This window comes from Salvelinus fontinalis, chromosome 33 (assembly GCF_029448725.1).
Source record: "Salvelinus fontinalis isolate EN_2023a chromosome 33, ASM2944872v1, whole genome shotgun sequence".
Classification (NCBI taxonomy): Eukaryota; Metazoa; Chordata; class Actinopteri; order Salmoniformes; family Salmonidae; genus Salvelinus; species Salvelinus fontinalis.
In genome coordinates, this window is record NC_074697.1 from 51,091,234 (window position 1) to 51,102,261 (window position 11,028).

An 11,028-nucleotide genomic window follows, 5' to 3' on the forward strand; every position below is an offset into this window, starting at 1 on the left:
TCAAATGTAGCCTATGGTATATTTTGAAAGCATCGGGAATAAAGCAATTATTGTAAATGTAAAGATGTGTGTAAAAACAAACTAGCCTACATTAGAAACAACTGTAAGGCTAGACCAGTGAAAAGTTCCTCACACATTATAACAGCTAAATGACCGCACACCGGCATTACACACCATCAAACAGTCTTCGTGTCTTTTAGGGATTTTTCGGTATATTCAATTGTCTTTTAATAGGCTATAAACCTTTACTATTGTCTTCAATGTAATATTTGACACCTTCTCTACAGAGCTCTGAAATATAACAAAAAATGTTGAATAATGTATTGGTTTGGAGAGGTTAGGGACTATGACAAAGATGTCCATGGTCTTGGGAGAAAAATAACACGTGGCTAAACGGGCCTGACACAACTGGATCAAACATATCAAAACATGAATAATTGATGTGGCCTTCCATAAAGGTCTGTATAGGCTAGGCCTATAACCTGAATACAATCGATTGTAGTAGCAGAAGTAGTATAAGTAATAGGCTAAATAATAATAATACATCTTAGCCTATTATACAATTGTAATAATACCATTAGTGCAAAAATAATATGGAATAATAATACAGCAATAACAAGCTGAAATTATTATTTTTAAAATGTTTATCCATCGAAACTAGGCTACACCCCACACTAGAGAAAAAATGTAATGAAAAAGGAATGTAAACAGAGGCTATCATAAAAAGAAACGTCAGTTGATTTATTCTATGAACCGAAAACATTTTGTTTAGGTGAGTTCACGTTTCACATAGGTGATGAAAAAAGTTAAAGAATTTCTATATTTTTAGAAATCCGTGCCTCAGGTAGGCTACGTTCACTTTCACTGTTATAAAAACATCAACATTACATAGCCTACAGAATGCACATGATTTTTACACACGGAAGGAAAGTAAAATAGAAAACATGAATGCTCTCACAATGCATTCATAAGCCACAAAATAACAAACAAATAATGCATGTTTCTTACATATGCCCCGTACCGTCTCACATATAGCCTACTGCAATTATTGTCCAAATATTTGTTGTTCTTAAAACGTGACATTATATTGCCCTTTCAGTAGGTCGAATCACTCGCAAATTCACTCATCGCAATGGATAAAACTTCATAGACTAACTGAAGTTCCCCATTTACAAAATAATGTAACATTTGTGGCAAATGTTTGAATTCCACACAACCCTGCATGGCTAGAAGCCACGAGGTCCAAATACTGTGACATTCAAGTGAGAGCTTCGGTAGTTCCTCATAGTGTCTGTATGTCTGCTGTCCATGGAGGGAGAGCACGAGAGTGAAATGGAACCGACTCAAATTACGTCATCTGTGACGAAAGACATTCATGCAACACTGCAGAGGAGTTTTCATTTGAACAAGAAGAAGAACAGAAAAAACCTGTCACATAAGGGTACTTTTTTGTCTCTCTATCCGTTCACGAACATCTGCTGTTCCCTTTACAGATATATATTTTTTTGAAATATAGCGAGGCCAGCCTCAATAGTTTCAAAAGGAAATGATAATATAGCCTAATAACGAAAAACAACGCAGAATAGTTCGACTTGTTACACAAAAAAATCGAACGTCCCAGCGGCATCGTTCCTCTTGGCAATCCTTCTCGTTGACAACACCCTTGTTTCACGTTGGTGCAGTTCCCACGTTGCATTGTGAAAATGTAGCCTACATCAACTCCCGCCCTTTTCGTTGAGATCCAAAATTATTATCGATTTCACAGTCCGTTATCTTTGTTTTATTTCATAAATAGCCTATTTCTATAGTTATACATGATGTCCTTCATTTAAAAAAAAAAACATAAATATGTCCTTGCTTTCACTTTGTAAGCCTTTTTTTGTTTTGAGGCCGCTCTGCCTTGTCGATTACTTTCAGTCAATAATGTAGGCATTTTAGACGCCATATACGCCTTGTTGCACGCCTAGTCACAGTCCCAGAGCTGCCGCGTGTTTTTTGGCCTTGAGTCTCAGATCTGCAATACTGGAGTTTTTGTTGGTGTTTTTGGCGGCTGCAGCTGCGGCCACAACCGAGGCAGCAGAGGCGGATTCAGCCGCGAGCGTAGCCAAGGGCAAACCAAATGGCGGGCCCGGAAACATCATGTAAGGAGCGTGCGCTGCCAGGTGAGAGTGCAGGTGATGGTGCGCGTGGGCCACCGCGCTGTCCAACTGCAGTTGCGCCTGGACCTGAAAGGAGAAGGGCGGCACGTTGCAATGACTATCCTATGGACACACGGATGGGGAAGAGAGGGGAGAAACACATTAGCTAACTTGTGGAAGGCTGTATTGTATTAATTTCATCAAGTATTCATTGGGTCCAATTCCATTTAAATGACATCCAATAATATGAATATGAAAAGGGCATTTTCAATTCATATTTCAAGTCCTTTTCTGCTGGAATTGAGATGGAATTGAATCCAACCCGTCTGTATGTTAAGGGAGAACATGTTTAATGCAAGCCCATATACAATACACTATATCGATTGAATCAAATCTACCACCATTTGAGAACACAATTTAAAAATCCCTTACAACTGGGGGATTTTCTATCAACATGTTTTGTGGCATTGGCTACAATGGGTATTCACTCGAGAGTCTGATAACAAGCCTTAAAGGCCTTATATACGATTTTTGTAACCCCCTATCATTAGAACACTGATGTTGTACATTCCACTTGGACAAGGCCTGTGCCAAGAAAGCAGTGTGGGGATTGGTTTAGTCAAAGACTGCACGCTTCAAAGTAACTTGCCTGTTGGAATGGCATCCGTAAGGCCCCCACGTTGACATATGGCGCTACACGACAACCTTCAAACTGACTCGCGGCTCCAATGAGAACTCCTGGAAGAAAAGATAGGACATCTGTAAGGGAAATAGTCCCCATATTATAATTGAGGCAAATATTTATACTCTGAAAATAACGAATAATTCCATTATACAAAATAATGGAGATAAAATAGCACAACAGGATACAGATGCAGGGAGCCTACTGCCATGAAAACTCCATCTAGATGTTTTGCATATATAGCCTATAGTAGGGCTCTACAACCCTATTCCCGGAGAGCTACCGTCCTGTAGGTTTTCCAGCCAACCCCAGTTGCAACTGACCTGATGCGGTTTATCAACCAGTTAATTATTAGAATCAGGTGCGCTAGATTAGGGTTGCAGTGAAAACCTACAGGACGGTAGCTCTCCAGGAACCGGGTTGGAAAGCCCTGGCCTATAGTCTTTGTTGTGCATTTGATGCATTTCAATTTGTAGCCACCCTTGATGCTTATGGTTTTCATACATGTTCCTGTATCCCTCTCCAATTGTGAACCATTATTATCATCACGCCTAAATAGGATATTGCAGGTGGACAAATAATAGAAACGCACCTTTGTGTAACTGATTCTCCTGCTTTCTGCATTTGGCCCTCCGGTTCTGAAACCAAACCTGCGGGGAGAGAAATTAATTAGTAACCGTGATTGGCAGCTGCTTGTGAGGGCATGTGTAATTCCGCTCAAAATGACTACAACCGCAGAAAAACAATATCCCAAAGGAGCCCTGAAATATTAATGCAGGCGCTTAACACCAGATTTTAATTATTACATTTACAACAAGGGGGCAGGCTAAATACAACGTAAGAAAGTAGACCACAACGAGAAGGGGGAACATTATTATCATATTATAGCGGCGTAAACACGCTTGTTCGACATTTGCAGGCTATATTGGACCAAAATAATTTACCTTCTCAGCACCGGTTTCATCTTTCTATAGATTAGCGTCCCAGAAGAACCGAATTGCTTCTCTGATATCGGATAACAGCATGTGATTATGGCTTTGGACATCTGAGCAACGCGATCTGAGGAAGGCTCTCTCTCGTTAATAGCTGGTGAAATTAATTACCTTAATCTGCAGGAAAATCTATGTTACTGAAGCATTTACATGCTTCACAGTTTCGTTTAATTACTGCCATAACACGCCCTACACAAAGCTCTTTTTGACGATAGCTCTTTTATTTTATTTCTGTTCTTTAAAAGCATAATTTCCCGAGTAGTAGTCTATTTTAGAACGGAGATAAGGCGTCTCATTACTATGATAATCTACTTTATATCCGCTACAAAACTGTGGATAAATTATCCCACAACACAGTTTAGCAATTTTCCTTTTTGCATTATGGATAGAATAGAAAGGATATTGATAAGTCTATCAATATATATTAAGCTCCAACCTCATATTTTGACCACGTAGCCGTGTCAAAACAGCAATATAACATACATCCTCGTGTCTTATTGGTTTTATTATAAATCTTTATGTTATGGGCGTCGAATGAAAACAGAGGCAAATAGCCCACCATGAAGTGAGTAAATACGTTAATACTTTTTTTAAACACTTTTTTTTCTCCTTTGTGCAGGAAATTGTCCTTTCATCCCTGCATGCAACTGTGGCTAGAAAAGGGCCTCATAAATCGCATGGTCGTTTACATCATGTACTGAAAATAGAAAGAGCGGCAGATCTTGATTTGGGAGGAAAATAATACATAATTTATGTAAATCCTCGAGCTGTGCTCCTTGCACTCGCCTTGCTTGTGACACAATACGCCTTGGTAAAATTCCAACTCTCGCCGGGAGACGTTGCAAAAAGCGCTTGCTTTAACTTTTTTGGGGGGAGGGAGGTCTTTTGGGCCCGTTTTATGATATTTTAGAAAGAACCAAGGCATAGGGGATGAAAGAGGCTGAAATAAGATATTGTGGGGTTTGATAAATCAGATCAGAACCGATGTCTATGTTCATTGTCATTGCCCGGCTCAGTCGCTCTTCTCTCGTTACACAGAGATTGAAGCCCCCCCTCTCCAAAACGGCTTATTGGGTTTCAGTAGTACAGATGGTCTTTCCCGGTGGAAAAAAATACAAGACAGATGTATCTCGCGCGAGCAACATATAGGCTACTAATAAAGTGAAAACAAATATTGTGTTTGTTTTCTTCAGGAATTTGAATATCTGATTTATAAAAGCGTTTCTTAATCAAAATAATCGTATAATAATAGTTTTAACAAAACTGTAATCTAAATCTTGGCACAATATGGAGCGCAGAATAGGCCTATCTATATGAAAAGATTCCAGGCCCTAATTGAGATTCACTGTATAGCGTTATTATAATTTTTTTAATGGAACAACATCTCTCTTTCTTTATTTTCTCTCTCTCTCTCTCTGTTTCTGTCTCTCTCTCTCGCACACACACACACATGCGCACACGCACGTGCGCGCACACACACACACAGCATCTTCACAAAATGAAATTACATCAATTTAAGCATTTTATTTTGATATTTTTTTTGCCAGGCTAATACTACATCCATGATAAAATGTTGCTCAATTGCTTATAGTTTCACATTTTAGCATGGTGCTATGCCCCCCAAAAATGTAATCCCAAATAACTTCAAGCCACAAGAAGCATGTCAATAAACCCCATTCTCTAGAGACCAGTAGTGGTACATGGTTTCCCTCTGTGCTTAAAAGTATAGTCGAGAACACGAGGACAATTGTTCCTCTCTAGCCAGCATGCATAACATCATCGGGTTCGCTTTTCTAAAATATTCATAATATGAGCAACAAACGATATCTTTACACACAGAGTAAAAACGAAAATAAGATAGAGAGCCCCTTACTTGTACTCGAGCCTCGGACAGCCCCAGCCGCTGGCTCAGCTCCTCGCGCATGAAGGCATCCGGGTAATGAGTCTCATCGAATAGCCGCTCGAGCTCGTTCAATTGCTCCAGTGTAAAGTTAGTCCGACTTCTCCTCTGCTTGATTTTAGTCTGTGCCTCGTCCTCCATTTGCTTTGTGTCTTCTTTTCTCTCTTTCATGTGCGTGGTACCTACAGAGAGGGGTAGCAGCAAATGAATGAGGGTGAGGAAAAAGGCCTCAGCTATACAAGGGTAGAGGAGGAGGCATCACACAACGACCTTCCTAAAGCGAACATGTGGATCCATCCTCCCAAGCATTACACCAATATCAGCTTCGAATGTTTCGTGGTCCTACAGAAAGGTCTTCAATTATTAACTCCTTATAAATATGCATAAAGGTGCCCACTACTGTACGTCCGATCGCTCATCATAGTTAGGGTTTTCCTGTGTCCTATATAGGATGTAGGACCAGCAGCTTGGTTGATATTTTCATGATGTCACTTACAATTGTATTGTAACCACTAGGATATGATTTAGGCCTACCGGGTATGCAAGTGTGGGGTTCATCTCATTTGATCTGCCCAATACAATTCTCCACGGTTGTATAAAGTGAAACGACTGTGATTCACGTTTGAAGATGTAAAAGATTCCCATCCCAGCTAATGGAACAATTAGGCTATTTGTTTTTTTTAGGCCAATGCAATTAGTGATCAATATGATATAGCGAAAGAGCCTGTATGCTTTAAAGCAACATATTGGGTTATTAATACTTATTCAAAAAAAAGTATTATTATTATTAGGATGTATAATTACTTATTACATAATCAAATCAAATGATTATGAAAAAAACATATACACAGATTAATATGAGTCATTTCTGCTAGGCCTGTTGATTTTAGTGCTATTGGATCATTTAAAAAGCCATATTTTTTCGCCAGGCTTTTTGTCTTTAATGCGGTTGATGAATATTTCAATACAACACCTTTTTTCTTGTTACTGAAATTGCATCGAGCGTCAGAATGGGTTACACAGTGACCAGCCATGATAATTAGTCAATTCCAAAATAAATGCGTTGATCTTTTAAAAGCATGCTATTCCATTTCTCTTCAGACAGAAAAGCACTTAACCGGACAGGCCTACCTAATTCAATTATGGGCCTGATTTACACGCAACATTGCATTACACAGTGACTACACCTTATGACAACAACTAGGCTATAAAACTTAAGCTTACTTTTAGTGTCACTCAGTCACTTGAAGCAAAACCGGTCATTGGGAAATATTCCAAATACAAAAGAATGATAACACAATGCACGTAGGCCTATAAACGTATACCATTTTTTTCTAAGCGATATACACAAAAACATGCATGCTTATTTTCTTTGACTAGGCACGCGACATGTTTGTCAAAGTTATTATTGTTTTAGCGCACGGGATATTCCTGAAGTATAATTCAAGAACATTTAACTTTGTATAACCTCAAAGCAGTTACATTTGAGTAAATCACATAAGAAAACCGTATGAAAGCATAGCATTAGGCTAGTTTTACCATCGATCAGTTTCGGGCTTCCCACATCCCTGGTTCTCTCTGGTCCCAGCATGTCCGGTTCCCTGCCTGGCGATCGCGCGTCTACCCGAGCGATATCGTTCATTTCCTCGCGATTAGGTTCGGTGGCGAGACCCTCCCTGGCACGCGCGGATCCGGTCTCCAGCACCTCCCGGTACGTGATCACCTCCTTCTTTTCCTTCACTTTCTGATCAAATGACTTCGACACAAATGCGGTAAGTTCTTCCATCACTGCTCCCAAAAAATCTCCCCGTCTTGTTCTCTCACGCTCTCTGTCGTTTTTTTTCTCTCTCTCTCTCAGTTGCACTACAGCTTAAGACATCAAGAGTGTTTATTTTAGTCGACCTAAATGCAAGGTGGTGTTGTTGCCAACTCTGTATCTCGTGCTGCAGCTAAATGTATAAGATATCGGCCAAATGTCTTCTTGCTGCGGAGTTCCAACCTGCTGGTGATCAGCTATTGAAGTCACAGTATTTATACTTTGCAACGCCTGCCCCTTGATCCGTGCAAATTACCTCCCCTCAGGATGCCGGGACGAGCCCCCTTCCCTTCGCCATATACCGACAGCCTCGAAAAACAGATTAGCAGCCCTTCAGATTTCACATCATTCTTACGAGGTTGCTATTGGCCATTAATCCAAGATTGACAAGAAGGGCTCATTCATTTAATTACGCGTGGATTCGTTGCTATTGTTCTGAGTTCGTATTTTAAACACCAGGGAGATGGGCAGGATCTCTGCAGGGGTGTGGCTAAAACTGAAAATGACAAGCTTGTTCGGGGAGCACATAACGGAGCTTCCTCCAAATCTCTGCGATCTGTGTGGGGGGGGGGGGGGGGGGGGGGGGGGGGAAGACAGTGACAGTGATACGGAGAGAGAAAGGTAAAGAGAGGACCGACTCGGAGGCTGATGGTGGAGGCTCACCATAGCCAGACACACACCTTGACTAACATGCAACGATATGTTTGTTCTGTGTGTACTCGAATAAGAGCGACTAAACACATAGTTGAAGCAAGAACGTAGTTTGTGTATGTTACTTGTTAGTCATATTTTGTGTGTAATTTGTCATGATAAGAAAAACAATTTGATAAGGAGCTATCATATACATAATAATCACAATAATAATAATAACAACAACAATAATAATAATAATTATATGTATTCTTTGATTTGGAAGATATTAATTATTCCTCTCTTATTTTGTTTTTTTGCTAGCCTGTTTTTAATTTAGGCTAATGATGGCCAAATAATTATGATCAATAGTTGTTTTCTTCAAATACCTTAAAATGACAACTCAAATGCCAACTGATCTCACATTTTTGTCTTAATTTATTAGAGAATGTATTTACTTTTCAAATCAGCAATTATAGGCTATGTTTGAATCTGAAGTCATTAGGGAAACTATCTATATTGGTTAATATCAAATCTCGATAGACTTTCTCACGCCATTAGAATGTTAAACAGCAACTAAACGTTTAATTAAAGCGTTTCATGTGATGCGTTGCCATTGGGCGTGTTAATTATGGTTTCTTAAGTTGACTGCCTATTGAAATTATTGCATATTTGCTAAATAAATAAACAATGGTTCACTTATGGTGAAGGTTACTGGATGCCGTGGGGACAAAGCAATTAAGTGAACTGAAAAAGGCAAAACATAAGCCGGAATGGGATGGGATACAGCTGTATGATAGGCTATCACTTGTACATTTGATGCAACATTAAGCGCGTTTATTGATAATCTATATAAAATACTATTTCCACACACAGGCTCGAACAATTCCCCTTATTAAAAATTCATGATGTCTCCGCTCTTGAACCTTAGGCATTCATTATTTTTTCTGTGTCCTCTGAAAGCAGCAGAAATTATAGGCTGCTATTAGGCTAGAGAATTCAAGTTAATCTGCAACATGCTATTTATATCAAAATAAGTACAAATACCTACACGTTTTAGTAGTTTAAGTTCTATAAATTGCAAAGATAAACATGTTCGATCCATTTCAACGCGGGATGTCGTGAAGGTTAGGCTACTAATAGAACACCATTTCCAGAAAGTTAATAACAAGTTAGCATTCCGCATAGGTAAGCTACCATTGAAACATTTCAGAGTTAAAGTTTGAACATAGGAAAACCGAGACAAAAAAACTATAGGCTATCGGACATTTATTTAGACTAGGCCTACTGTATTTTAGGAGTTGATATGCTATATAACCTGCATTCCCTCCAATAGGCCTAAATGGATAATCAACCCAAAACAATTATAGACTATGTTTGTGTGGGTATTTATGGGTATATGTGTGTGCCTTGTGCGTATGTGTATGTGTGTGTGTGTATGTGTGTGTGTTGCGCGCGTAAAGACAAAACATTTGGTCCAAAGAGCAAAATTCCCATTCAATTCATTAGAGCACAATACACGTTAGGCCTAAATCATTCCTAAACCTACAAATCATTATTATTAATTCAACGTAGGCCTAATGTGTGCAAATGCATGGGGTGCACAAACGAATGTTGTTCTTCGAGCAACCCCAAATGCTTTCTTTCACTCATTTATTTGAGAGGTAGTCTATTTGGGAAGAGTCCTTTATTAAAAGTAGGCTGTAAGACGAAACTTGGAAAAGTCTGACATCATTGACATGACTTTCATATCGTACTATTTTCATGCAATGAGACAATCTTAACCATAAATAAAGACAAAAAAACAAAGAAATGCTACTTTGCTTATGTAGCCTATCTGCCCTTTAATGAACTTCAGGTGCTAATGCGTCAGGTTACGCGAAATTTGATTAGGCGATATTCTTTTGAAATAGGCCTAAATATAACTTATATTGGTATGTGAGAGGCTAAATGTGACTGTACTGTGATATGTGTTTGTCCCACCTAGCTATTTTAAGATGAATGCACTAACTGTAAGAATACCTTGATAATAGCGACTGCTAATTGACTAAAATGTAGGCTAAATGTAAAAATGTAATATTGATTGCAGGCCTAATAGGTCTACAATTCAAAATTTTTCTCAAATTACATGAGCAGTAAGATTTGTAATAATAACCAATTAGGAGATTATTCAGCACTCACAGTTGATTGTCCACTCATAATAACCTAAAATAAAAAAATGCACGTTTTAGTATAGGCCTACAACTTTAGCCTACTTTCCCCCCATTGTCTAGGCTATATACTATATATTGTAACAAAACTTATGCAAATTCACGAAATGTAGGCTATACATAATTGGCAAAATATGACAAGAGTAGGATCTCTACAGTAGCCTGTAGATCATTGACTGAGATATACACGAACGATAGCTCTGTTGTAGATTCTCCTGACTGCATGTTTCATCCGAACGTTCTCCAATCGATGTGCTCTTGATCTACTAGTGTAGTCTTTTGAGCAGTGCACGGTGGTGTATTTCAAGTGGTTTTCAAATAAAGGGGGGATATTTATTTTTACAAGATTAAGGGTGGGACACAGCCAGTTGAATAAGACCTTAAATGTGATAGGAAAGTATCCAACAGGAAAGTGTGCTTATTGCCAGGAAACAGAGACCGTGGAGCATGTATTGCTACAGTGTGGGCAGTAACAGAGGGTAAGAGAGAGGCTGATATCTAGTATGAGGGAGAATGAGATACAGGAAATTAGTTTAAAGAGTATATAGAGTAGAACGTCATTAGATACAGTCTCAAATATATATATTTTTAAGAGCAACAGGGCTGGCAGGTAGGATTTTGTTTCTCCCTGTCTCTGGCCCACATTCCAGCACAGTAGGT

At 39.0% G+C, this 11,028-nt stretch overlaps 1 protein-coding gene across 2 annotated transcripts; it reads right to left on the bottom strand.

Annotated features, from left to right (window-relative positions):
- Window positions 1-720: 720 nt before the first annotated feature.
- LOC129832499 (short stature homeobox protein 2-like) lies at window positions 721-8,019 on the bottom strand. 2 transcript variants are annotated; one of them, XM_055896620.1, is made up of 5 exons: window positions 7,252-8,019; window positions 5,686-5,894; window positions 3,413-3,470; window positions 2,788-2,897; window positions 721-2,261 (listed from the first exon to the last, which is right to left on the bottom strand). In XM_055896620.1, the coding sequence occupies exons 1-5, from the start codon at window positions 7,496-7,498 to the stop codon at window positions 1,968-1,970; spliced, it is 918 nt and encodes a 305-aa protein (XP_055752595.1). In that variant the 5' UTR covers window positions 7,499-8,019; the 3' UTR covers window positions 721-1,967. The 2 variants fall into 2 exon arrangements, with proteins under 2 accessions (XP_055752595.1, XP_055752596.1); XM_055896621.1 differs by having other exon boundaries at window positions 2,788-2,876; window positions 7,252-8,017.
- Window positions 8,020-11,028: the final 3,009 nt, after the last annotated feature.

What these genes read in the sequence shown, in the direction of transcription:
- LOC129832499 (XM_055896620.1), bottom strand. Translation starts at nt 7,498, where the DNA reads ATGGAAGAACTTACCGCATTTGTGTCGAAGTCATTTGATCAGAAAGTG. An exon ending in AAGCCCGAAACTGATCGATG is followed by an intron (nt 5,895 to 7,251) that starts GTAAAACTAGCC and finishes CCCTCTCTGTAG; the next exon opens with GTACCACGCACATGAAAGAG. An exon ending in TGTCCGAGGCTCGAGTACAA is followed by an intron (nt 3,471 to 5,685) that starts GTAAGGGGCTCT and finishes CTCTCCCCGCAG; the next exon opens with GTTTGGTTTCAGAACCGGAG.